Here is a 27,953-nt window from a genome sequence, read left to right as displayed (position 1 = left end):
CGTAGATCCCCCTTTGAAAAATTCGTTGATCTACGGATTTTCTTCATAAGTGTTAATTATTACATGTATGAAAGAAGCTAATTCCCTTGCTCATGGAAACCGTCTTGTCCCAAATCCTTTCTAGAAATCTTATATTTCGACCCCCCCGTAACATCCTCAAAAAAATTATTTTACTAATTCCATATCAGGACAAGAGCATTTCCCAAAAATAATGTTTCCCCGAAAGCCGTTTTCGCCAAAGACTTTCGTTCCGACGTAAATTTACGGAAAGGAATTAAAAAAGTTCACATGCAAAGAAGATCCGTACTTAAGGTAAAAAATCCTTAGATCTACGGAAAAATCCATAGGGTTGATAAGACTGTTTACACTGCTGGATAGTGTAATAATTTTCAAGCTTGGTCACCCCGGAAATGTAACTAACCTTGCGGCGTATTTCTAATGCACTGCAACTTCTCATGTGCGTGCAGCATGTTGTTATTTCACTGCCCAGTTTTTGTGTGTAGAAGGCATAAGATTTTTCCATTGTGTGCAAACTTAAGCAACTTAAGTTGCATTTGAAATAATTAGAAGTTAGAAATTTCTTTATAAAAGCTTATTAAAATGTCGAAGATAGTCGCGAAAGGGAAAATGATGAAGAAGGTGGTGCAGAAGGTAGATCATTCGTCACGATTGCGGGTAATAATTCCTGCAGGATTGGCAAATGCTAAACCGCCGCTTGGATCGCAACTTGGACAGGTTAAGAAAGTCTCCTACTACCTGTGAAACAAATGTACATTTTGCAATAAAATACACGTTATATTTTAATCAACGTCGCGTTTCCACAAACTTGTAAATAGTAATATTGTCGATAAATCGTACATGGTACATCAGTGGCGCACCCAGGATTTGATCTTGGGGGAGCTGAGTCGAACGGATAAAAATATTTTCAATGCAAATTCAATGAAATTCATTAGGTGATTATAAAAATTTATTTAAGGAATACAATCCAATTTTCTTATCTTTCTACAAAGCTCTTGAATTACTTTAGTCGTGGTTACATTAATCTCCTTTTCCCTTCTTTTTTGGGGGTGCTGGGGCCCTTGGCCCGCCCTAATGCGTGCGTTACTGCGGTACATGTTCAAAATTAAAGAGCCAAAGTCTCCTGCATTTCCAATAGCCTCGTATGTTTAATTGCAGAGAAACATTAACGTGGCAAATTTCTGCAAGGACTTCAATAACAGAACAGCGGATATTAAAGAGGGCATACCCATGCCTTGCAGGGTTAAAGTAAAGGGGGACGGTACCTATGACTTAGTAATTCACCAGCCACCCGCAACATATTTCTTGAAACATGCGGCTGGACTGCACAAGGGGCAAATGACTAAAGGTGCGATACTAATGTAATATAACTGTCCAATATTTTGCGCTATTAATCATGCATTTTAGATGACAAAGGAGGCATGATAACGTTCAAGCACTTGTATGAAATTGCTTGTATCAAGGCACAGGATCCGCCATTAGAGTTGCACAGTTTGGAACAGATTTGTAAAATGCTTGTCGGCGTGGCTCGTACTTGTGGAATTAAGGTTGTACAGACATTGGATCCGGAAGAGTATGCAGAGTTTAGGAAAGAGAGAGAACAGTACGTCGAGCAAATCTTAGAAGAAATGCGATTGACTAAGGAAGCCAAAATGCTTAGGACAGCTTGAACTGTCGTTTTAAATTAATTATACTGTACAAATGTATTAAATATAAGTAGCAAGCGGTGTTATAACAAGTTGAGTCTATTTTGTCCCCTTTCCCTATTTTATACAGTTTTTGGTTTTTCGTTGCAAATTAATAATTAAGTACTGTCTATAATAGACTTTTGGCAAAAAAAACTGCTTTTCGAATTCCAGTATTCCAAAAAACCGGTATAACCAGTTTTCGAGTTTTTACAAAAAGACAATAATTAAAACAGTACAAAAATATTTATATTTAGTTTAAAAATTTTCAGGTCATTTAATATTTATGCAAAAATTAATATTAATTCTAGTACCTAAAACCGGTTTTCGAATTTTACAAATTTATAAGAAAAACGGTTTTTAAACCCAGTGTTTAAAAACCGACAAACCCTAATCTATAACATAGTAGGAATCTACAGTACCACGCGAATTTGCAGATTAATTTTCTCATAAGCGAATGTTCGTGGGAAGAGATTGAAACATTATTAATTTACTTTATCGGGTGAAAGTATTTTCTTTCAACATATCTCGGATATTACGGGACAACTTTATATCGCGTAGAAAATGCCTTTTACGGCATTCCATTGTTAGCGCGTGTCTCGTATCCGCGTTCGAAAGAAATTCCGTGGTTTTAAATGATCGGGAAATGGTATATCGATAGATCGTTCTCGAACTAATCGCTTGACAGTTATTAACCAGCTTCACAGCGATTTGCTGACGTTCTACTCAAAGATGGCGGTGATGAGTACGCCATGTTTTTTGTGATGTTCGCGCATTAGACAAATTTTTTGAGAATTGTAATCTGTATGAGCAAAATGGCTGATGATGATCCGTGGTTATTGAAAGAAGACGGTTATTTAAACGTGGACGCCGAGTGCAAAAATATAATCTATCATGCTAATCTAAATGTGTTACTAATCACTACTGGCATTGCGCAAGTATACGTATTTGATGTCAACTCAGGAGTAATATTGCAAAAGAGTTCCCTGTCGGGTAAGCATTCCTCCGTGCCTCCGTTTCGCGGACGATGCCACCCCGTTCTCGGCGGGTAGGCCCGTCCTAAATTTTCCCCGACACCCATTTGCATCAGTTCAATCACGCCTCATGGTCAAGGTCGTGTACGTGTATAAAACGTCAAGCGTTGATTAAACTTGCCCTGATCTAACAAGGGGACGTTGTCAAATTCGTGCCTCACTTTTTCATCGGACCCATATCGATAAAAGTAGAGACTGTGTACAGACTAACCCTATTGACTTTCTCTCCCATGGATCTTATATAGTTGCTGAGAGGAACAGGAGAAAAGATTCTCCAGCACCTAATTATCAATAATGATTACCGTTTCGTAAAACCAAATCATGGTCAAGGTGGTTAAGGCTCGTAGTTGGTGATAGTAAGGTCGAGAGTTTGAATCTTGCTTGTATGTTTTTCCTTTTAAACCTTTTTAAACCTTAACACCTTTCTGCTATAGAAGAAACTTGATGAACTTAAAAAGCATTCATTTTTTAATAACAATAACTGTATTAACTATGCGTTAATACGACGAAGGTTCGCGAAAACAGCGATCGAAGGAAAGTCAGCCCCCTCCAACGAGCCTTACGTTAAAAACGTTAAGAAAAGGAGCTCCGAGTACGCTTAATTATTTTATGGGGTTAGTCTCTGAGTGGTCTTTACCTTTGTTCGTACGAGTCCCATCGAAAACTCTGAAATCATTTTAACGATGTCTCCTTTTATGTGTTTTTATAATGTAACGATGAATCTTTCTGCTACCCGAGGTCTGAAGTCATTTGTTTTTAGTCTCCAAACATTTGTCAAAGTCTCAGAATTATTTCAATGTTTGCTTCAGATTGCATCCATTGTTGTTGCTCATCCACACACTTTGTTTCACTCGTGTGGATAAATTAACGCTCCTTTTTGTTATCGGGAGATAATGATAAACGTCAGAAGGTTATCAATTGCTTTACAGTTAAAACAATCGGAATGACCTAGTAATTTTTAAAATCATAGTTGTGTCGCTACATTCGTGTTATGTTTTATCTTTAACGATGGATCGCAAACGAAAAGTAAAGATATTATAATTTAATAATGCTTTTTATCCTCGCAGGCAAGTTAAATGGAAAAGTTCAAGGTACATATTTATCGAACGGCATAGATAAGGTACTATATACGGATGGAAGGGCGATTGGAGTACGTAGCGACTACAATGGTGTGCTTCTTTTGGACACTATTTTCCAAACACCCGTTTCACGAAGTCAGGATTTTGTAAAGCTAGAGTTACTGTTTTCGGAAGCCACTTTGTTGTATCAGTGTCTACGATGCGTAGAGCTACCAGGCGCAGATCACGTGCAAGAGGTAATTCAGGAATTAGCGAGTAAAACTTTTACAGTGGAAGCGAGCCAGAAGAAGGGAATCAAAGCCCAAAAAGTAAGTTGAGCAGGATGCGTGCGGTGTATAAGAATTCTAAAGGGATTATCGAATCTCTGATTTATCGAGCATTGATCTGTTCTATTCGCAACAGTGGAACACAGTATGCCTCGAATTACCTCTTGGTTCCCTGAAGTTTGTGTGCTCGGGACTAGTAATGGAATTGAAAAGATTAAGCAGATATATCCCAGCATTGCCAATTGCTTCTTCCATCAATCAACGATTAAATGGCCTATTGCCAGGCATGGCACTAGAAGGGGGATCTGTTGATGGAGCGTTAATGTGTAGCGAAGCAGCACGAAGAGACTCCTTCTCAAAATGGCCACACATGACTCACAAGTATAACAATTCGAATGCACATTATCGTTACCGCGTTAAGAAATAGCTTCGCAGGTACATTACACGCGTGTTGCTTTTCAGGTGGGCTAGACCTGACCGAATGGCTCAGGCTGGCTTCTACCATCACCCGAATGCAGCAGGCGACGACAGGATAATGTGCTTCACTTGCAATGTCTGTTTAGTTTGTTGGGAACCAATGGATGAACCTTGGTCAGAGCACGTACGTCATTCCCCGGCGTGTCCCTTTGTCAAAAGGGAGTACACGCAAAATGTTCCTTTATTCGTTATCCTTGCTACTGCTCCCGCGCGCGAGGTTGGTGACACCGTAGATGTGATTAGCACTACGAACGTCAGCGGCCTCGTGGCCACAGCCTCCAGTAGTGGTTTTATAAATGTGTGGAATGTAACGAACCAGTTGAAGGTAAAACGCTTAGTCTCGTATATTAATTGTGTCTATGCGAAATCGTCTCACGCGCAATTATTCTTGCAGAGGGAAGTCTCATTTTACGTCGCTCCGATAGAGCAGGAGATAAACAACAAAGAATCCATTCAATTCGGTTCTACAAGAAATTTGACTCCATACCTAAGGACATTGAATTCAGAGACGGATCCTCTTTCCGATTACAAGCATCCGGTTTCTCACAAAGTGCAGGTGACGGCGCTGTCTGTAGTAGGTTCTCCCAAATCCCAAAGCAAGGAGGCAAACGCATCCGACTCTACAGTTTCGCCGGCAGAGGCGTCGGACTTTAAAATTAGGCCGTGTGTAATGTGCGCTGTTACAGTAACAGTTAGCAACCCGTCGCAGTTAAGGACTTTAGAGAATGTGTGGGCTACCTCGACGGATTTAACGCCCTCGTCGTCTCTTGTTCGCGCAATGAACAGTGTAAATAGTGCTGCCAGTGATACTTTAGATATAATGAAGGTAGCCAGTGATAGGTACACACCATCCAGATTACACTATCTAGTACTTTATGATTTCTATCATAAAACGGCAACAACGCAATCGATCAAAGAAGATAACACTAAGGACTCCAAAACTAAAAAGACACTGTCCGGAACGGAGACCAGTGCCAGTTCGAACGGGGAGCGTCAGGAATTCTTGCTTAGTAAATTTTTGTGCGAAGTACCAGTGATAGAGGACATAGAGTCGGACATAGTAGTCGACCCACATTTCGATGGTATCTTCCCGGCAACTGCTCTCACTGCGTCCTCTTCCAACGGAATCTATTCGAATCCGATTGGCAGTACGGTACCTCCAACATCGAGCTCGTTCGACGCAAACTTTAACCCCATCAATGGTCCAGAACACTTTGCGTCGACATCCGATCTGACAACGGTGAACAAGAAGAGTCTGGATATTATGAAACTAATGAAGACTGAACCAGTTGTTATAAAGACTTTACCTATCGAAGCCCCAGACTACGTTAAAATTACTTACATCGGGCCGTCGTTAGATGGGAGACACTTGTACGTTGCCATGTGCCCGACGACGGACTGCACGGATTCATCGAGTTCAAATAACAATCAGATGGACATAGACGAGGACAGCGAGTTTCTGCCGCAGAAGGGTTACATGTATTGGGACCACAACGATGCGCATTCTGGTAGACTAATAAACGGCGAAATACACGACGAGGCGACTAATATGAACGCTATACTGCTCGTGTACGCGTTGGACTTCTCGGGACAAGTAGTGAAGATTTCTTCTGAACCAATAGTAAGGCGAGAATTGCCTGCAGACCAGGCGCCCGTCGAGCACGTGTTCTTACCACTTCAGGAGAAGAATAAATGCAATGTAGCTGGTGAAAGCTCTGGCAAGAGCTCCAACACAAATTCAGGTGCATCAGAACCCGCTGGACAAGTAGCTTTAGTTTGCAAAGACGGTGTGATTAGAGTGTTGAATTTGAGCTCACTGAAAACTGTCACTCAAGCGAGAGTTGAAGGGAAGAAGTTCGTCTCTGCGGCTTATTGCAACAGTAAGTTCATATCATTTGCTGGATAGATCTTTATTAGTAACGCGCATCTACAATTTATTTTTATTCAGGTCCAGAGAGATTGTGTGCATGCACGAGCGACGGCTCGCTTCACTTTTTCGTCACAACGGACGAGGAGGAATCCGTGGAGGATAAGGAAGACGTTGCAGACGTTACCATGATAACAACCGAAGAGGACACCAACGCAACTATAATCCCTAGCACATCAACGTCATCCGTTTTTCAGTATGATTACAGATTAGTATATAAAAAAATATTTTTTTTAGAGTATTTCCATATAAAACATCGCCTTTCTCTTTTTATTCAGAGATCAGTTGATTGCGCACAAATTAAACTTATCTTACTCGGATTTACGTCTTCTGTATGAACTGACGCGATTCGACTACAACTCTCCCGCATACGGTGCTACCGTTCCGCCCTGTTGGAATGAAATGATGCAAGCTCAAAGGCAACGTCTTCACCCGCAGCATCTCCATCAATCGGAGGAGCAACACCACACCCGGACCTGGCGTTTACATAACGAATGGTAGGTGTTAACGCCTCGAGAGACGTGTATATTCGGTTTTATCTCTTCATTATCTTCCTACATCGTAACTTTCATATGTAGGACCACTTGGGATGAGCATGTGTTCGAGTTAACTCTTCCCCGAAGTGCGGCGGGAAACATCGGTCACGTGGACGTGAGGTTCAGTTTACATCCTGTTTGCCAGGAGCTGCCAACAATCCAAATTACTCTGCTGAAGCAAAATATTCGGATTGGTAAACACAAGTCTCCCTTGACTTCAGTGGACGAAAGAATAGATTTTAACATAGGTAGCGAGCAGAAGGGAGAGAACCCAGTAGTGACAGAGGAGTATCAGCGGCAACACAACACGGAGATTTTATGCGGGCCGATCGATTTGCATCGTTGCATGGATCTGTCTTACCGTTCCGGTTGCGTTACACTGACTAGCCCGAAGTTGTTCCGATCTAAAGTCAGGACGCTTCTTGTTCACATCAAGGCTCTGATCGATCCAACGAAAGATAACGTGAGTGTTGCCAATGAACGTACGCGTTCTATAAAAATCTAGAACTTGCTACGAACGAAAGGAATATTATGTATCCACTTTTAGGCAACTGCGAAAGCGAAAACAAACGTGTCGGACAACAAACCTCCCACTTCGAAAAAGTTGAGGATAGTCGCAGCAGTGCGTCCGGCTATCCCTGGTAGTATTGTTGAGCGATTCGTAGAAGGTCCAAACAGTAAGAAATTAGATTGTTATATTGGTAAATATCATTTCTGTTATTGCTTCGAATCATACGATTCTTACTTTACGACTCATTTTTTATATCGCTCGTTATTTCAGGTTGCGATTGGATACACGAAATATCGATTACTGTTAGAACTGTATACCCTACCAGTATACCGAACGAAAGACTACAGCGTTGCGTTATGTTGGAATCAAAAGCTTGCTTTGATAATTTATTGAAAGTGGCTTGTTTGGAGACGTCTGACAAGTAAGAACACTTTTCCGAAACGTTCCAGAAGTGATTACAAGCTTACATTTATCTGGAATTGTGCTACATCATATATACCGACGTTCCTGTTACAGATCCCCCAATGGACAGTCATTAGCGCTTGATATTCTCGTGTGGATAGCCTTTGTTAGATTAGCGAGGCTGCGTAGCTGTCAAAATAATGCCGAGATAAAAGCTTTTCAGTTGGAAACGATTCGTTCCGTGCAAGCACGACTACCAAATTTGCTGAGAACTTGCCTTTTACATGCCGGTCGGAGTATAGCGCACAAATGTATAAAATTAGTTACGCTTTGCAGCAGGTGAGTTAACGATTAAACGCGAAGCAGATCGGAAGAATGTAGCAATGGAGCCTGATGTTCTTAACGTTGTAAATTGCTTGCAGTGGTTTTTATAACTTGGAGGATCCTCCATCCCATTCCTTTGACGAAACTCTGGTTTCTGTTTTGGTAACGTTGTTACCATCGGTCGTAGAAGTTCAATGGGCTGGCTCATTGCGGTGGTTACAGTTGCTAATTACTAGAGTATTACCGCTAGATAGAAATCACAGCATTGCTCAACAGTGTGTCACTCTAATACAACAAATAGCCGCTGAAATATCAAATCGAGTAAATCCTTATCATTTATTACTCGCGACGAGGTACAATCGAGCTTTACAGCATAATTAATACATATTGCCACGAGCCGCGCTAGATACCATGGAATTGAATAACTTTGTGTCGATAGGTTCGGATTGTACAATACTCCATTCGAAACAGAACTGTTCGACTTAGAACCGCCGATGCCCCCGAAATATAGCCCAATACCTGCTACCTACGTGTCAGCTGTATCTAACGACCACGCGGAACTGCCAACTGCTTCGTCGAGTTCTGTGTTTTCTCAGGATGCTATTGATTTGAGGGACCTACTTACACTGCCTACACACCCAGCTAGCGAACTGGTGGCGCCTAGCAAATTAAAGGCTTTATGTACTAATCATAATATGAAAGGACTCCTTGAGGTAATGCATAGATACTCCGACGCATCATAATATCCGTATAGCACTTGATAACTAAGAAAATTTGTTGGCGTGGTACAGGTGGAATCTCTTCACTTTACTTGTCACTCCGCCTCCGATGGCACCAAGATGGAGAAAGTCGATCCATGTATGAGCACGACTAATATAGGTGCTCCCCTTTACGATAGTACGACTACAAACAACAATGGCGTACCTGATATCAAAACCATTCACCATACTTACGTAAGTCCTTTCACGAGCAATCTGTTTTATCTTTTTTTTTATACCAGTGCATCAGGGGTCTCCTTGCGCCTTTTCTGTTTCTACTTTTTTTTTCTCCCGTTAAATTTTTAATCTGTAAGCTAATATTGTAAAGTGACCGTGTTCGTATTGGCGAGCAGAAAGAAATGTTTATACTTAAAAGCGACCACGGTAAAGTAGAGAGCAGGCAGTCGAACAGTTTCTGCTAATTTCAATCGACGAAACAGTTGGAAGCTGTTACGATTGTTTAGAGTTGTACAGTAGGACACATATGGTATAGATGTTCTTTCGAATGGAAGTAACACAATCCATATAGAAATCATTGTACATTGTAGAACTTGGATGCTGGATCGGTAGGACCAGATGTTCAGGCTAAGTCGACACCTATATTAAGCGATCTGCTTAGTCTGTGTACAGGAAGAGCATTAAAGAAGCCAACTCCGCAACTGATATTCACACCTGATGATCAATCAGACTGTGACGAAGCTAACGACATGTCTGCCAACAATCAGACATGGCATAATACGCAAAACGACATGCCTAATTCGCATATATTAAGTTCTACTGTAATGAAAGAAAAGTCGTCTGTACAAAGTATCGGTACTACTGTAAACAAAGTTGAAGACAGCAATCCTAAAAAGGTAGACCTACATAGATGAGAAGTTGCACCGTTCCTTTTTTTTTCTATCTGTTTCTCAGTTCGCGCGATTTCCTGCCTTTTAATATGGATTTTTATAGCTTTATTAATATGCTGTTTATAACTGAGTTTATATGATTTCGTTACTGTCGCCGGGCACACAGCTAGATACACGAGATGCAACTTGCATGGCAGCCTTTGGAACACTTTCATACCATATACTCGATATTTGGTGTCGTTATTTTTCGTCCGTATCACACGTATCGCACAAATTTCATCTACGAGATCTGTGAATCGCAGGCGCGACGGAGGGACAGTAATTCGATTACCCACGGAGTCAGGATTTCTACTGCGCCGAATTCATTTCGAATTAAGAGCTGCGTTTATTCATCTCCACTGTTTTAAGTTTGCAAGTGGAGCACTGTTTCTCATTTCCTTTCGTACACTGGCTTTGTTGATTTCATTTAACGAAACCAAGGTAGATCGTCCTTTTGTTTAATGCTTTTAACGTAAAAGCGTGACACACGTATTCCTTTACTCTATTGTGATACTTTAGGTAACAGTTTAACAATGACCGGACGAAGGCAATCTCTTCAGATTACTATGATCCGTTTTATGATAAAGTAGCAGTGATGTAGACACTTGTTAGTTGTATCGAAGATCTGCAAGAGGGTTGATAAGTGTTACTTGTGTACGTTACAGCGAGAAGATATCACGTTTCCGTGGGGGAGACTACTGTGCTGGCCACCTCAGCAGGTGTTGGTGGTGGATCGGATGCATTCTGGTGCACGTCGCTTCATCATCCTCGATTTCGGCTCACCCATATTACTTACGGACTTGATGATTCCTTGCTGCAGCGACTTGGCATCGTTAACCGTAGACATATGGACCACGAGCGAGTTCGACGGCACGCGTCTCATAGTGGCTGGCGATATCGGAAGCAAACCATTATTAGTGAACGATCTTCAACCACCGCCTGTCTGTAGATATCTGAAGGTGTGCAACGATACATACGTCCTTACCCGTATTACGTAACAAGTACCTTTGACGGTAATAACGAATTACTGTATTGTACCTAGATTACAGTGATAGGTCGGTACGGAATGTCCCCGACTATATGCAAGATGCCATTAGGAAAATTCTATGGCCACATGGTGGTGTTGCCAGGAGAGGATTATTCAGAATTGAATAACGCCTCTCCGATTTTTGATAATACCTCGGATCCTACTGTACGAGCCACCATCGATACACAGTGCAATATCTTGTCAGCTCTGGCGGAGGATGTTCAGTGCAGGTATCCGTCGCAGGATAATTTTTGCTGAACCTGCGCGCTCATTGTTAACGCGCCACTATTGTTTCAGATTTAGCTTAGCTACTGAACGATTGAAGAGCCTACTGGATCCACTATTGTGTTCAGAAACTACTAACGTGATGCACATGCAGTATTACCTCTGCTATAATAAAATACAGAATGAAACTAGGGAGCAACCGTCAGCAAAAATATTAGCTATCTACCAGGTATGTTGAGCTGAATTTGTAGATAGTATTTCAGTAGCATCACTATGGAAAATGAATACGCTGTTTGTTACAGGAGTGTATAATGTTCCAACATCAATTGAATGTTGTGCGCGGTGTGTGGAGACGTTTGGAGTCGTGGAAAGGTTCTCAAAACATACCGACGATGACTTTGGCGAACGTACCTAGCGATAAATTGCGAGTCCTCGGGGAGACCTTGCTCGACATTCTTTTATTCACAGTTTACGAAATCGGCCCCGTGTCAAGCGTACGTATTTTATATTTATTTCTCTCTTAAGGGGCTATTCTAATTTTAAAGATTTTTTTCTCTCAATAAATACAACGTATAATGAAAGAAATCTTTTGGGAATTTATTAAGCTACTCTTATATTACACTCAAAAAAATTAAAAAGATTTTTTTAATCATCAAAAAGAGGTATGTTCGTGGCGCAGGCGATTCGCCGGCTCAGGTTTATCTGAAGTTTTGATTACATGTTATATTTAGTGAGAAAAAAATCTTTAATAGTAGCTTAATTTTTTGGCCGAGCAACGTAGAACCCCTTAACCAAGTGTCAGATGTGCATCACAATTCTTCAGGGCGTGCTTTACATTTCTCTAGATCCCTGTAACGATTTGCGATGTCTTCACACCAGCCGTTTGTGAAAAGTTGTTCCACTCGATTTGCGTGGTCACGCCAGCACCGCGTTTACAGCTGTACGCTGTTGCACTTTTAGCACGTATGGCTGGCCACCAACCATGGTGGGGTAATTTCCTGTCTAATACTTTGATCAATCTTTATTCGTCGTCGTCCACGCACATATTTCCTCAAGATAGGTATAACACTGAATATTTCAAGCGAAGTAAGATCGGTACAGTTTTAAGTATGTACCAGAAGAATCACCATCCCATTCTTAATTTTTAGAGTGTTCATTTTGCTAACATTTCTGGGACGTAAATCACTGATTGCTGGTGTCAATAGATCTTCGATGATAGACGCGATGGTTCGTACGTTAGGCAAATTATTGGCACCGTTGTCGAACGCTCAAACTTCTAGCACGAACCGCTTGGATGTGACTCTTATCGGCTGGGTGCTGCTCTTCTTGTCAGTGTGCTTGGACACTATAGCGATTCCGCCGCCCAGTTTGGAAGCGAATAGTGAGAAAACTAGAGAGCAAGGTAATATCGGCGTATTTCGTATTAAAAGGAAATAAGCAGTAACAGCTGAGAGTAAAATTAATTGTGATACTTTAAAAGGTCTGCTGTCTCGCTGGGAATTTATACAAGGAGAATCTGCGATGCATAGGAAGTACGGGAGTGCCAATCGATCCCCTGCCTCTTGCAGTTACCGTAAGAAAGTACAGAAACGTATAACGCATCAGAAACAACAAGTTCAAGATCTGAGGCAGGCGAAGAAAGCGCTACATACATCGTCGCAGGTATGAACTCAAGTCCGATATGTATTCTCTAACAATGAAGAGCGTAGATACTGAAACGTATTAACCGACTTTATAAACAAATATACCGGGCATATTTATGAATCTCTCGTCACAGGCTTCCTTGGGCGGCATAGAAGCGGACGTGGTAGTGAAGTCGCACGAGCGTTTCTTGAAAAAGACATTAAAGCAGCATTCGGCCAAGCATTTCAAAGATTCTCTAAGTATCCGACGAAACGAGGCGCAACACATTGCGCACAGCTCGCGTACCCAGCCGCAGCCGAACCCGAGGTCGGTAGCTTATAAAATTACTCGTGCAACTCTTGTCAGCGTTTCGCATTTCGTAACGTCTCTGTTCTGTCCCATAAGTTCCAGTAAGGCAGAAGTGATGGATGTGGACATTGAGCATATATCGAACTTGTCGCACCAACATGTTCTACCAGTGGCCCGCGGGCTTATCGCTCTCATTTTATATAATTCCGCTAACGTAGATATGTTCCTGTTAGCCTGCAAGGTAAATAAACACCGTACCACGGTAACTCTCTCGATCCTCGTTCTTTTCGTCGTAAAGTGCAACGTATACTTCATCTTACAAGATATTTATGAATTACGATGATTAGTTTGTCGGTATCTCTTGGATATGTATTAACGCTTAGTGGCACGTTATCACTTTACGATTGAAACCATACTAGCTTGTAGAAATGTTTCGCGACTAAAAGGTATGGTTGTGTACCGTCCATGCTTTCCACAAGGCAACTCGTTGAACTGTTGAATTATTTGCCATATAGGTAGTGGCTAGGCTAGTGATATCTACACGTCCCGCAATTAGCTTGTGCGAGCTTATGAGTGAAGAACAGCTGTTAAAATTAGTCAGACTGGCGACTGGTACGTCTGACGCCGCGTGGTCCTCGCACGCTGTCTCCTGCTTGTTGCAGGACTTGCTAGAAGGTACAGTAAACTTTCTTCACCGTGTAGATGATTCTGGCACCTCCTGCCGTCGCATACATCCTGTTTTAACTCTGTATCAATCATCCGCAGGCGGTAAGTTGTTCCCCAAAACCAGCCACGAGGGAAGCTCCTCGGAGGAGAGTTACGAGACCATAGCTTCGGAGAAAAGTGCAACGGCGGAGGATGAGTCTTCCGGTGTGGTTGCCGGGACAAGCAGCGCCGCGGTTACTCTTGGCAACGACGAGGGATTCGCAGAGGGCGAGGGGGAAGAGGATGCCCAAGACAGCAGCATAGTGGCGTCGGCAGCCACTTCAACGTCAAATTCTAATGGATTCTTGCCTTCTCTTCTGGAGTCCGACGACAGCGAGCTCGAAGATTTCTTGGATGATATTTTAGAGCGCGGCAGGAACATGCTGAAGAAGGGCAATCCGATGTCTAAGATGATGTCCAGTTCTGGGTAGATGTTGTAGAATATATACGAAAGCTTTTTGGAAGCTATTCAATTCTAAGAAACACCGAACTAATTGAGCATTCTTACAGTATTTCTTTAGCGATGGACGCGAGATTAGAATACGGATTGGAAATGGGAACAGAGACGTCATTGAGAGTCTTGTCCACCCTGGGCATGTACAACTTACCTCAGAGTATAAATGCCACGATACACGTGAGTTAACAATATTGGTTCCTTTTATTCCGAGCTTACGCGTACTCTGTCACCTGTTAAATCTCTACCGCCTTGCGACAGGTACCAGCGGAATCTAGCCGATGCTCCCAGCCGTCGTCGAGCAAGGTTGACTCCGGTTGGAACGATAGGAATCAGGATGTTTGGAACTCCTCCGACACGACATCTTCTAGCTTATTAATGCTGACCAGATGTTTCGACCAAATCTTCACAGACATATATCTGCAGGTGAATTAAACTAATCTGGCAAACAAGATTGCATTTCCGGGACTTCTCATTATTTCGCAGTGCACATAAAATATCATGTGCTTTTTTAGAGCGCGGGAACGAACCTGGAACTGGTTCTCCAGCTATGGTTGACGTTGAACGTGGATGCCTCTTCGGCGCAATCTACCTCCACGTATCACTACAATCCCTCAGTGATACCTGTTATACCATTGAGCGCTACAACTATTTCGAATCTCATCTCTGCACTGTCCTGGTATGCATATGTACAATTCGCCTGCGTCATCGATGGAAGGGGAGGAATCAATAAACAAAGAAATTAATTTCCAGGCATCCAGGGGTGTCGCTACGAGCTTGGTGCCTCGCACTCCGGTGTCTGGCTCTTGCAAGTAACCAACCGTTACAAACTGACGCTGCGGAAGCTACGAACAGCAGGCAGTCTCTGGATGGTCTAGGCCTCTTAGGCGGAATGGCTGGGTGCATTGTAAAGGACCGTAATATAGGACCAATGCTCTTGCGTCTACTCTCTGGTAGCGGGTTAAACGTTAACGCCATGGATAAACAATACATTATGGTATAAGTCCTTCCAGATACACTTTTCTAAATTAATCTGTGACACGGTTCAACATGCTGATACGTGATTTTCAGGCTGGACTCACGGTGTGCGAAGCGCTGCGAGATTTCCTAATTCGATTGGAGATCAGAACCGGCGTATATAAGCCCGGCAGCTCATTAGGGAATGCGTGGAAAGACGTGCTGCTGTGGGTGGTATACCAGTTAGTGCAACCCGGCGGTGCGCTCTCCGCGAGAAGAGGACCTTTAGACGTGCAGCACAAGTTTATCACGCTATTAACGTATTTGAAATTCACCAATACTGATTTGGAGACTGCGATGAGCGTAACGGAATGCGTTGGAGTCTTGGTTTTCACTTACGTTAGGGGATCTGGAGGTAATTATTCGAGATACCTGAAGCTCCGCGAATATCCATGCACAAGTTTCACAAATTGTTTCTTTATGTAACAGCCGGAGCACAGTGTGGCGGCACCGTCGATTTAGCGAATCCATCCGGTGGATTCGGTGGTTTGTTCGCTTGCGTGTTGGGTGGGGACACGAGACAAGATCGTCCCGCTTCTTGGGATACCCTGGTCGTAGCGCTTATCAAACTAGTGTGTCGACTCATTCAAACTCCTCTGGCCAATGTACGTACCATCGTTGTTTAAAGCGTTCCGCGTCGAACGAGCCATTTTTGTAACATACGTCTATACCTCGCTCCTTTTTATTCATAGAGTTGCTTGTGTCGCTCCGACAGTACGATGCGAATGGATCATTCTGAGACAATGAGCGACATTAGCGGTCCTCAAATGAAAATGAACATTTCGCAGACCGACGAGAGTAAAGTGGCGGAGCAGCAGTCCTCCTCGCGCATGCAACAGTCCAGATCTAGTAAGCCTCGTACACGGTGTGTTGCAAACACTGGTAAGTATAGAAATGCATGATCTTTCTATGTCCGAACCGAATATTAACTGCCACACTTGTTTATATTTTAGTGCTGCAGCACGAGCCTACCATGATGCGCTTATTGGGAGCTCTTGGGCACAGCACGGGATCGTCCCTTGCCATGCTTCTGGGTGATAGCGCTGGAGCAGGAACAGCGACTGAACTGGGCGATCCAGCTTCGATACCGGACGCTACGTTCCAACTCTTGACTACCCTCACTAAGAAAGCGAGCAATCGTACTTTGGTTCTCAATCCGCTTTACCAGTATCTCTCTTCCTGTAAGAATCATTATCTTAGAAACGTTCGCGTGAAAATAGTAGGAGCTGTTTTAAATATATATATTTCCTGTACTTTTCAGCGTCTGGACAGAGAGAACTGGATCGTCAACTGGGTGTCATGCAACTATCCGAACCTCTTCTCTGGTATATCTTAAGGGTTCTAGACAACGAAGTGTCGTTAGCAATGTTCACGGCGATGGGTGGCGTGAAAGTGCTCTGCGAGAACTTAGTAAAGTCGAGCAGCTCCGGTGGTAACAGTAACTCCACTTCACCTGGTGTGATCGCGTTAGTGATGGAGCATCTTTCGAATACCCCTAACGTAGTACTAGCGGATTCCACGACCAGCAAGAAGTCTGTGAACACGCTAGAGACCTACGAAGACGGATTACAGAATTTCGCTCCTCTGGGCACGATATCTTGGTTGAATCCAACAGCACAGCCGGCAGATGTTCTCATACAGCACGCCACCCCTCATAAGCGAGCAAGAACCGCCGCGTGGGTGTACCATTGTTATCCTGACGAAGCTTGGGTCGATCTCACGATCACTTGGCCTTGCGCTATATTGCTGAGAAAGATCGAGCTGCAACCGCATCTCACGTCCCTAGCGAGTAAGGCAAATTAATATTATCTTATAAGGTATTTTTTTGAATCTGTGCAGAAATGCCCGTTTTCAGTTCCTCAGGGTGAGAATCACCCTTAAAGGTTAATGTGTGATTTCCTACTTTCCTGTATATCTTGAAAAGTGTAGTCGAATGAAAATTACAATGGAAACTTAACAGCTTTTTACGCTCTATAAAGTTATGCAATCGAATTCTTTAAAATATGGAATGATGAACGATTTTTTATTTAAACTACAATTTTTAAACAATTCGATGGCATAGTTTTATAGAGTATAAAAAGCCGTTAAGTGTTCATTCTAATAATTTTTCTATATCTACTACAGTTTTCAAGATATACAGGAAAGTAGGAAATCACACATTAAACTTTAAGGGGTGTTTTCACTCTGAAGAACCGAAAACAGGCACAAACGAAAAATTGCCTGATACTTCTATTGAGGTCCTCTAGAAACCTGCACAGTTTAAAAAGAAACGGAGTGCTCGGGCAAGCGAATATTCCTTATTAGTGACAGTATGCAATTAATGTGTTCTATACGTTAATATACTTTCCGCGTCCATAGCGTGTCCGTCAGCTGTAGCCATCGAAGTTTCGAGGGACCGTAACAGCCACTTGACACCCGTATGCCCACCGATGCCGACCGCGGGTTTGACGTTCATACGAATCACCTTACCTCAACCAGAGGTGGCGACCACTGTGCTCGTACGATTGTACAAACCGCGCGATTCGACGAACATAAGCCTAAGTCAGATCAAGCTGTTGGGTACGACAGCCTTCGGTGAAATAAAAACGAGCCACGACACGATAGACGAAGAACAACTGACGAAGACGAGGTAATTCCGTTTGCTGATACCAAGGGTACGACGGGATCGACGGGATCTTGAACGATCTCTATCCCGTGCTCACTGTACCGAGAAACAGGCGTATTGAAAGATGTTTATTTGTAACGTATCTGTCCAGCTTGGGTTGGTTGCGATTGCTGCATCAGTGTCTGTCCGTGAGCACGTTGAACAGCAATCTCGCTGTTAAGGTGCTTAATTCTGCGGCTTCGGTCGAAGGACTGGTTGAGGCATGCTGTAACCTACTGTTACTCCCAGCACCGTCTCTTTTTACTCCCAATCTAGAGAGGGTTCTATTACAACTGGGCTTGCACTCTCGAGAGCTTGGACTTCGCCTGATTGGTCTCTTACTGAACAACAGGTCCACTCCTTTCTTCCAAGGTATCGCTTTTCTCCCTGGGATCATTCCTTCTTCGTCCGAGAGGCGCGTACACTTCTTAGTGCCCGAGTAACTAATAATCTACCTCATTAACGCATTTTGTAGGCGCAGTGACTACACAGGAAACATCGACTGTCCAGCTGGTCGTTGAACTGCTTCAACAGCTCTGTTCCATTCAGGACTCCTGCACGGAAGCTCGTATGAACGCGATGCTTTCGTGGCTTCAAGCATCCGCCCTGAGCGGAACGTCTAGACCTAGCAGTAGCCCCAATAGCATTAGCCCGCCCGCTGTGTACATTCATTGCGTGTCATCCATCATTTGGAAAGCTCATCAACAGCAGAATCTTAACTACGATCTGCAAGCTCTCTTGACGGATGAGCTTTTCAAGTAAGCGACCTTCCGCGGCGTTATTCGATCCCATTTCTGTCCCCGGCAAACTGTAAACGCAAGATATTCACCTTAACAGCGCTCTGTACCAGTGGACCCTCACGCTGGGGACTGGCTCGGCTCTGAAACAGGCGATCGACTCCGCTCTGTGCGCGTTCTGCTACGTGAGACCGACGCTGTTCCCTCTGCTCCTGCAAAGAGTGAGAATCCTGGTGCCCAATTTATCCACCGATCACTCTGCGTCTATATCCGACGACCGCAAGGAAAGGAGCGGACAAACGGACGATAGGAAGAGTGAAATCACTGCCGAGGAATGGTACTGCCGTTACGTTCTGTCAGAGTACAAGAGATTGAACTTGACGGAGGGACAGCTACTGACCGTCGCTGCGGCTGCAAGGTCCCCGCCTGGTATCCAGCAGCTGATCGACTCAGGGCTCCCTGCTCTGCTGACGGCAACGATTATTGGTAAGCTGTTGCCTTTATGTAACTAATTAACACAGAGTGCAGTTTGTTGAAAAACGAGATCCGTTTGCACAGATTTCTGCAACTTGGGAGAGGCGAGGCGACACCAGCAACGGAGTAGGAGGACTTCAATGGAGGACAGTTACCAAAGCAATTCTATGGGAAGTGTTGGTTTAACGGATAGTGATAAAGCTGGAGAAGCTTCCGCACAGACGAGTAATCACTTTGGTATATTTATAAATTTTGGGTATTTGTTAGTCTTGCAGGCTTTGCAGATGGAATAATGGTAATCGTTGCGTAGGTGGCCTAAACATGACAGAACCAGAGAGTATAGCAATGGTGTTGGAATTTCTGACGCTCGTGTGCTCCGAGGGGAGAATGCGCGATTGGCTTGGGAAAGAGGGACGTGGGTTTTGGTTACCACTTCTTTCGCTTCTCAGCAATCGACCTGTCGAAAATCCATCCGTGTCTTCGTTGAAGTAAGGCTGTTTTACAACCGTCGAATTATTTAGATACTGAGGATGCTTTTGTGCTTTACAGATGCTTGAAAACTAGCGTGTCGTACGCCTCGCTGGAGAGTGCCATGATCAAATTTTTATCCAGGTGTTGTTGGTGTCATCTGGAGAATCAGAAGCTTTTGGCTGAATTATTGACCGATGTGATCTCTCAACAACGAACAACCTCTAGTAAGCCTCTTCGATTTAACGGGTTACCCCACTTTGGAGCGTAAAAAAGCAGCTGTCTTTAAGATTTTTTTTTTTGAGAAAATGGTGAACATTTGAAAAAGAAGAGTATAAAAAAATGGAGTATAAAAGTGTCCGTAGCAAGGTCAGTTTTTACTATGTCGCAAAACCGTTACATATATCTTTAGATCGTTAAATTGAAAAGATCCTCTCAATTTTTTAAGCGAATCGAACGAAAATTGTAGAAGTTAAGCTGCACACCGATTGTGAAATTATAATTTCGAGAAAAACGAGTTTAAAGTATTTTTGCAACTATAAACTATCATTCAAAGGAAATTTTTTTTGTCCATTTTCAAAGTGGTGTAACCCCTTAATTCCCAACGTTTCATAGACTCCATGTTCTCTACAATGCTTTGTTCCATTCGTTGAACAGATACGCGATATCTGCATGGAATCTCTGGTTTCACGAGGCGATTGATTCTGCAATTGTTGCTGGAGGGTGAGAAAGTGTTGGTATCCGTAACTTCGGAGGCACCCATGAAGGTTTCAAACACGGCAGCCAATTATAGTATGCCATCTATGCCTCCGCATCCGGCTCATCCTCTTGGTCATTATCATCAGCTACTGTACATGTCCACGCAGTCGACTGTGGCGGATATATTACAACAAGTGTCTGGTGAGCTTTCCCGACAAATCGACACGATAATTTTGGAGCACTTAAACGAAAGGAAAAGTAATCTTTTCCTGTCTGTACACAGGTAATTGGCTTCTACTGCTGCTACCAAACACGTACAAGGGCAATGAAGCTGGGTCGGCAACTAACCGCTCCAGAGAGCTCTGGGAGTCCGGCATGGCTCACATAGTAGACACTCTGAGCGTAGCTGCTGGAAATACAGCGAAGGACAAAAGAGCCAAGGAGGCGTCCAATAGGTCACAGGCTCGTGGGCCTGCTGTAAGGAAGCCACGACTAAATTCTGGTAAATTACACCACTGTCAGTTCGATGGTTTACTTAGTGCACAAATATTGTATGTCCACTTTTAGCGTTTAGGGACATACAACGAAGAAAAATATTATTTTTGTCAAATTTATGAAGTAGGTATAAATGTGATTTTTATATGGCATAAAGAAACTGCCAAGAACTATTTGTTGCAAATAAAAGTTCAAATATAAAAAAAGGTGGACTAACAATATTTGTGTACTAAGCCATCAAGTTGCTATGCAAGCCACATTACGTAGCGCTGATACAGTAGATTCATGTGTCCGAAATGTTTATTGACAGAAGGATCATCGAATTCGAGCCAACCACCGAGCACCACTGTACAACCGAACCCCAGCACTTCCACCAATCAGCAGTATCTGATACATTCGTCGCGCCCGAACGCCCCGTTGCCGCCACAACTGACCATTGCTCAGCTCTTAGCCATCGCCGAGGACAGCGGAATATCGTTGTCCGAGCCCTGTCTGCACCTCATATTGCGTCAGCGTAACAAAGATTCGAAAGGTACTCCACCCGATAATACCGAATCACCTACGTCCTACGACCAAAGTTCGGCATTATTCGAATAAAAAATTATTGTTTAAAATTATTAATCCCCAACTCTGTCCGCGACATGCCCACTCTTCGAGGCTATAACTCGCTTCATCTTTCAGAGGATCTGACGAGGCAAAGCGACAGCGAGTTGCTGAGTTACAGGAGCATAGAGAGCTCCTTAGGTGTGTTCAGCGCCGGTGGCGGTTTAGCGGTGCTGGCGCGGCACCTGCCACTAGTTTATCCAGACTCCAGAAGACCGCCGCCAGTGGCGGATAAGTCTCCGTCACCAGAGCAAACGTACTCGGACTGGGTGAAGTTAGAGGACAGCGATGACATGTACGAGGTGGTGGAAGAGGGTGGCACAAGTTCTTCCCCACGAGCTTCGTCTCCGGCTCCCTACGTACCGCCGCACTCCCTCGCCGCGTTTGGTCTGTTCCTCAGGCTTCCCGGCTACGCGGAGGTGTTGCTAAGAGACAGGAAACGGGCGCAGTGTCTGCTGCGTCTCGCCTTGGGAGTGTCTGACGACGGCGAAGGCGGGGACGTGTTAACGTCTCCTTTGGCTGCGTCGCTGCCGACTCTACCGTTCCAAGTCCTGAAGCAGTTGCTGGACGCCACACCACCGACCACCGACGACGGTCTGCTTCTTCGTAAGACGACCATCGAGGTGGGCGCCATGCTTCTCCTGCTCAACTGCCTGGCTATATTCACCCACCAGACCAGCCCGAGCGACAGCTCCGAGCAGAAAGTGGTTGGCGGTCAAGGAGTCGCTGGCCACAGCAACGACAACTCGCACCTGTATTGGGCAAAGGGTACAGGGTTCGGCACAGGTTCCACTCAACAGTCTTGGAACGTCGAGCAGGCGCTGTTGCGGCAGAGGTCCGAGGAGGAGCACGTTACAGTATTATTGCAGGTCCTGGCGAGCTATATCGGGTCTGGTGGGCAAACGCAAAGGGAACTCCCAGCTCCTTTCCCGGATCTGTTAGCTCGCTCGTGGCTCCTGCCGGCCTTGTCTTCGTATCTGACGAACGACTCGGTGCTGGACATGGCGAGGCATATACCTCTGTATCGCGCCGTGCTGCAACTGCTCCGAGCTATGGCTCTGTCGACACAGCTGGCTCCTCTGCTACTACCGCGAGGAGGAAAGTCTGGAGAATCGTCTGTCGTCTCCCTCCTGTCGAGTATGAGGGTCTGCGTGGACACGTACGCTCACAAGATAAACCGCACCAGGGGAAACAAGTCGAAGGCTCTGTTCAAGTATCCGGACGACACCGAGCAGGACGAGGGCTTAGCAACGCTGATCCCTGATATTCAAGAGAGCGCTACTATAGTACAAAATGCCACCTTGAGATTGTCGGGGATCGAGGAGGACCTGCCTGGCCCTAGCCCAGCGGGACCGGAGCTTCCTCTGCGCTCGATCGAGCAACGATACTTGGAAGTCATGAAGAATCTGCAATTCGGTGAGAGGATTATAAATCCGCCCTCTTGTTTTTGTTTTTTTTACCAGTGTTTATAGATTGTAAACGATTGTTTGCGCGCGATTGTAGATACATACGAAATGATCACCGAGAACCCAGAGGTCGGTGGGTACAAATTCGTCGTCTCGTACCACTTCGAGTCGAACATGAGGGCTGCAGGGGAGAGGAGCCACCCCACCAGGGTGAAGAGGTTGGCGCAAGAAGCCGTCACGTTGTCCACGGCGTTGCCTTTGTCGTACAGTAGTAGCGTGTTCGTTAGATGCGACGCGGACAGGCTGGACGTGATGAAGGTACATTTTGCTCTACTTCAATTTTTTGCAACTTTTTTTCTATCTCTTACAGTTCGCGAGTTATAACACAAAGTCGGAAAATAGCCGGTTTTTAGCTTAAAGCGCCTTTTTTTGGGTGGCAAAAAAAAAAATTATAACCACATATCCCCAGTTTCATAATTTTTTAAATTTCTAGTTTTTGGGCTCTTCTCCGCTAGTCGGTGCATATGAATCCTGAAATTTGCACGCCTTTGTTCCTTCAGGTGCTGATAACAGGGCCAGCAGAAACACCGTACGCGAACGGCTGCTTCGAGTTCGACGTGTACTTCCCCCCGGACTACCCCAACAGCCCGATGCTAATAAACCTGGAGACGACGGGTCGGCACACCGTGCGATTCAATCCCAATCTGTACAACGACGGCAAAGTCTGCCTGAGCGTGTTGAATACCTGGCACGGTCGGCCTGAGGAGAAGTGGAATGCACACACTAGCAGTTTCCTTCAGGTAGTTACCGTTGAGTGAACGGCAACAGAGGCTTGCGTGCCGTGGCGCGACATTAATAGATCTGTTCGTTTATGAAAACAGGTGTTAGTATCGATACAGTCGCTGATCCTGGTGTCGGAGCCGTACTTCAATGAACCGGGGTACGAACGGTCACGGGGCACGACGAGCGGAGCTCAATCTAGTCAAGAGTACAACGCGAACATTTGTCAGGCGACCGCTAAGTGGGCGATGCTTGATAAGATTCGCAACCCGTGCCCCTGTTTTAAGGAGGTAACTTATACACCGAATCGTTCTCGTACTCCTCCTCCAGTATCTAAACAATTTCTTTACCGAGTCTGATCTTACCGTCGCAGATAATACACACCCACTTCTGGATAAAGAGACACGAAATCGTTGCACAATTAGAAGGGTGGATAAGGGACATGGAAGTGCACGGGTCGGATCGCACATCTGGCCGTACTCTTTCCCTGAGCTCTTTAGCTTTAAGGGTAAGCGTCTTTCGATTCGATTCCAGAATGCGACGAGGTAACGAGAAATGCACGACCACCGTGAATCCGTTTACTCTTTCTTTTTCAGAGGCACTATAGATTACTGAGAGAAGAGTTAAACAAACTGCCAACTCCCGAGGGTTTGGAGGACTTGGTAGAACCACTCGCGTCGCCAGGCTCGCTGATAGAGCTGTCCGGGACCCCGGGTACACCGAACACGCCACCGACCTCGACCTCTACACCGATAAGCAACCCGATCGTTTCCATCAACAACGCCAGTGCCAGCAGCAATCACGTGCACCACGACATCGACACGGACGTTGAGATGAAGAAGATGGTTTCGAAAGTGTGTGAATAGCTAAAGGATGTTAATAGACATTGTTGGACATTTTGAAAAGTCTATATTGTTTGTGTTATGACGGACAAGTAACGGACCGACCGAGGGCGGAACGAGATCCTAGTACGTACAAGTACGCTCGAATTTTCAGATGATTTGTCGGGTGCAAGGTTACGGTAACTTTCGGTTGTACGCACGACGATATCGATGGAAGAGGCTGAAAATTGGAGGGATGCGAATGAACGTGGCGTGTCTGGTACTGTGAGAGGGAAAAAGATCGAGAGGAGAGAGTGAGAGAGGGAGAGACAGAGACAGACAGAAAGGGAGAGAGAGAAAGAGACGATAGGAATGAGAGGAGCAAATGCGCACGGATGAAAGTGAGAGAAAGAATGAGGGAGAAAACAGATAGAATGAATTGGGGAGAGATAGAGAGCGAGAGGAAGAGAGAGAGAGAGAGAGAGAGAGAGAGGATGGGACGGCGATTGGAAAAAAGCCAGTATGACTATGTGACGAACTCATACGTAGTAGGTACTATCTGTGGCTACTGCTACGCTATATGTACGCTGCATTCTACTACTTCGTATTGCTATAAGTAACAACTGTTATTCGATATTTATTGTACGTGTTCCTCGTTTACGTAGCCGGTACCCCAACTCGCAATGCGACCGACTTGAAACGACCACGCGTTACAGCGAGCGAGGCGATCCCGCGGTAACAGGCGAGACTGTGCACGTAATGACGATACGAAATCTGTCGTTTCGCGATCGACGTAACGGTTTATTGGTATGTCACGCAAATGAGAGACCACTCGGAGATGCGACCGGTTAAAGAGCGTAGATACGATGCAAGTCCAATACGAGTCGGACGATGCTGTCGGGCGTTCCAGTTTCGTTATCGGCCCCCCCCTTCCCCTGTCAATTACGTTCACCCGATTCGCCGCGGGGAAGTCGTCTCGGTCGTTCAGCTCGTCGTCGCATTGCGCCCGACTCGCGCGAGTACAGAGAACGAGACGCGGAGGTTGCCCTACAAACGCACGACGGCAGTTAGCACGCGCGCGGCGTGACTTTCATAATAATTATCTCGCAACGGCGTCGATCACGATTCCGTGTTGTATTTTTTACGAAAGACAACGCTAGGACGCGGTCGGCTCGGAATCGATCGCATATATATATATCTTTTCAACGCTGAACCATATTTCTCCTTTTTTTTTTTTCGGCGAACACATCGGAAGAACGGACCGTTTTTACCAAGCAGACCATTTTAACGTAATCAACTTAACGACCCTCGTTACCAGCGACTACATACATTTCTGTTTGTTCTCTTCTCGAAGCATTTTCTTTTTCGTTTTATTTTTGTCCTTTCCCATTTCTTTTTTTCTTTTTATCGACTCGAAGAGCGCCGATCGAAAGCGACGGCAAAGGGAAAGGAGGCGGATTGTACTCGACCCGATACACATTATCGTAGACAAGAGAGCAAACCGGTTCCGGGCATTCGAATTGTCCGAGGCACCTTTGCATTTGATATGGTAATTAAATAAAACAAAATGACAAAAAAAAAGAAGAAGCGAGACCGAGGACGGCATTGAACGAAGACACCGACGATCCTCTTCAGCACCCGGACTTGGATTCTCGGGATCGTACGATTAGCATTGAACCCCCCCACCCCCCACCCTTCTCTGTCAGCGAATAATTACGGTTAGCTGTAAAATTACGCTGGTTGAATTGCGCCGCCAGTATCGGATGATATCGTTCTCTCTGTAAATAATCGTCACACGAATAACTATACCGCATTACAAGTAAATGTTTGTAATTCCGAAGTAACTCGATAAATGCTCCGATGTAACGTATACTATTGCATGGATTCCTAAGCAATGAACAAAGCGAAAAAAACACGTAAGACGATGTACGTGGCAGGAGAACGTGTTAATAGTTATTTATAATAAACGATTATTACCACGCCAACACGAGTGTAAATCGCTACGCATTAACTGTAATCACCAATATCGACTGTCAAGGCCGGAGCAAGAGCTTTAGAGGCCCTAAGGCGCTTAACACATTTTGAGTAATAATTTTACTAAGAAGTGTTTCTAACAAAAGTTAGATTTTAATATTCAGGTTTTAAAATTCTCCTGCTGTCCTAAGCGCGTGTTTATTTTGCTTATTTTGGTTGATACAGCACTCTCGACTGATAGAAAATGATCTGCGCGCAGAGATTTCATCCCTGTGTTTGGACGAGGCTCGCCTTGGCTGGATCGCTGCCGTCGGCGCACGCGGTGTAATTTATATCGAGCTTGCGCAGCACGAAATTAAAAGAATTTGGAGTCTTCGGGCGAATTCGCGCGCCGATTTGTCACGGGAACCTACGCCGGCCTGTCCCGAACGGGAAAATGATCTTCCGCCGTATGTTCACGCAGCTTCCATATGTTACCGATCTCCCTTGGAATATGAAATTTTCAGAAATTCCGCGAAAGCACCGCCTGCTGAAGATTGAAAGCACTTTAACATCCTCGCATTCCGCTGGGGTCTCGTGGAAAAACGTTTCATTCGATCGTCGTTGGAATACCTTCTAATACATCAGTGAGTGCAATCTTAACCGGCGCAGGGCCGGAGCGAGGATGCACCCTTATGCAAGAAAGTGTTTGACGCCCCCAGTTTGTGAGCCTAAAATCTATGCAACTTTTTTTTACTTATTTACGGAGTACAACAAAAAAAAGAAATACATTTACATTTTGTTTATGTGGGAGGTGGGATTCCTTTATTATTAAGGGTGAGATATAGTTTTTTATAACTTGCATAATGGGTTCCTCACGCCCTGAACTCACAGGGTAATATCTCAGAGTACGATTACTTTGTAATTACAGAGCAATTAGATCGGTCTTAATCGACGTTTGTGACACCCTTTAGATACCCCGCGAGAATCTTTTGCTGTTTCGCTGCTGCTCCACGAATATTATACTTGAGTCACGTGGATCCAGTGCGTGTAAGGGCTGCGCTATCGTCCTGGAAGCCTATCGAACGATTAGCAAAACGAGCGGCGCAGACTTCCAAAGGTACGTGGGTGGCCAATCTTCCACTCAAGGGCTGATTTGGAGATTTCTTACTCCTAGGCTAACAAGTGTCTGCCACCCTTTCCGTGAAATATCATGAAATATTTTATTAAAAGAGCTGAGATAATTTTCAGATTAATTCAATATCATAACTCACCTATGAGTTATTGTTAATTTGCTAGATGACAAAATAGAGAATTGTTTTTAAAGTTGTCTAAAGCACCCGAGTTTAAACGTTTCCAATTTCTTTCGCTCAAAGTTTATCGCTCCCCAAAGTTTATCGCTCCCCCAAAATTTGAGCGTCCCAAAATTTTCCACTTCTCAAAATTTGTCGCTCTTCAAATTTGCCGCCCATAAAAATTTGCCACTTCCCAAAATTTATCGCTCCTCAAAATTTGCCGCTCCCCCAAAATTTGCCACTCCTTAAAATTTAAGGTTCCCAACATTTGCCGCCCTAGGCTGCAACCTACTTAGCCTATATACAACCCTGTT

General features: G+C 44.5%; 2 protein-coding genes across 4 annotated transcripts; both read left to right on the top strand.

Annotated features, from left to right (window-relative positions):
* The first annotated feature begins 501 nt into the window (after positions 1-501).
* On the top strand, positions 502-1,756 carry Mrpl11 (mitochondrial ribosomal protein L11). The gene is made up of 3 exons (XM_076811416.1): positions 502-735; positions 1,177-1,366; positions 1,426-1,756. The coding sequence occupies exons 1-3, from the start codon at positions 601-603 to the stop codon at positions 1,686-1,688; spliced, it is 588 nt and encodes a 195-aa protein (XP_076667531.1). The 5' UTR covers positions 502-600; the 3' UTR covers positions 1,689-1,756.
* Positions 1,757-2,418: 662 nt separating this feature from the next.
* Positions 2,419-26,376, top strand: Bruce (BIR repeat containing ubiquitin-conjugating enzyme). 3 transcript variants are annotated; one of them, XM_076811125.1, is made up of 51 exons: positions 2,419-2,696; positions 3,805-4,124; positions 4,219-4,463; positions 4,545-4,884; positions 4,954-6,439; positions 6,508-6,682; positions 6,765-6,983; positions 7,065-7,485; positions 7,570-7,723; positions 7,804-7,954; positions 8,050-8,274; positions 8,358-8,612; positions 8,699-8,972; positions 9,051-9,212; positions 9,566-9,871; positions 10,570-10,863; positions 10,947-11,161; positions 11,229-11,385; positions 11,459-11,650; positions 12,002-12,216; positions 12,305-12,558; positions 12,637-12,818; positions 12,934-13,106; positions 13,185-13,329; positions 13,604-13,763; positions 13,854-14,220; positions 14,304-14,427; positions 14,509-14,673; positions 14,763-14,926; positions 15,001-15,244; positions 15,319-15,619; positions 15,694-15,869; positions 15,957-16,146; positions 16,218-16,445; positions 16,526-17,053; positions 17,623-17,893; positions 18,021-18,280; positions 18,384-18,666; positions 18,746-19,131; positions 19,204-19,344; positions 19,430-19,607; positions 19,669-19,814; positions 20,245-20,487; positions 20,570-20,788; positions 21,092-21,313; positions 21,463-22,800; positions 22,888-23,108; positions 23,351-23,590; positions 23,672-23,860; positions 23,944-24,078; positions 24,167-26,376. In XM_076811125.1, exons 1-51 carry the CDS (start codon positions 2,510-2,512, stop codon positions 24,434-24,436), a joined length of 14,136 nt encoding a protein of 4,711 aa, XP_076667240.1. In that variant the 5' UTR covers positions 2,419-2,509; the 3' UTR covers positions 24,437-26,376. The 3 variants fall into 3 exon arrangements, with proteins under 3 accessions (XP_076667240.1, XP_076667238.1, XP_076667241.1); XM_076811123.1 differs by having other exon boundaries at positions 19,204-19,356; XM_076811126.1 differs by lacking the exon at positions 9,566-9,871 and having other exon boundaries at positions 19,204-19,356.
* The last annotated feature ends 1,577 nt before the right edge of the window (positions 26,377-27,953 follow it).

This window comes from Andrena cerasifolii, chromosome 4 (genome assembly GCF_050908995.1).
Source record: "Andrena cerasifolii isolate SP2316 chromosome 4, iyAndCera1_principal, whole genome shotgun sequence".
In the NCBI taxonomy this organism is placed as follows: Eukaryota; Metazoa; Arthropoda; class Insecta; order Hymenoptera; family Andrenidae; genus Andrena; species Andrena cerasifolii.
This window is presented reverse-complemented; position numbering and strand designations above follow the sequence as displayed.

Coding starts and splice junctions, on each gene's coding strand:
- Mrpl11 (XM_076811416.1), top strand. CDS start 601: ATGTCGAAGATAGTCGCGAAAGGGAAAATGATGAAGAAGGTGGTGCAG. Junction 736..1,176: donor TTGGATCGCAACTTGGACAG/GTTAAGAAAGTC, acceptor GTTTAATTGCAG/AGAAACATTAACGTGGCAAA. Junction 1,367..1,425: donor CAAGGGGCAAATGACTAAAG/GTGCGATACTAA, acceptor CATGCATTTTAG/ATGACAAAGGAGGCATGATA.
- Bruce (XM_076811123.1), top strand. CDS start 2,510: ATGAGCAAAATGGCTGATGATGATCCGTGGTTATTGAAAGAAGACGGT. Junction 11,651..12,001: donor AAATCGGCCCCGTGTCAAGC/GTACGTATTTTA, acceptor ACATTTCTCTAG/ATCCCTGTAACGATTTGCGA. Junction 23,861..23,943: donor CGTGCCCCTGTTTTAAGGAG/GTAACTTATACA, acceptor TTACCGTCGCAG/ATAATACACACCCACTTCTG.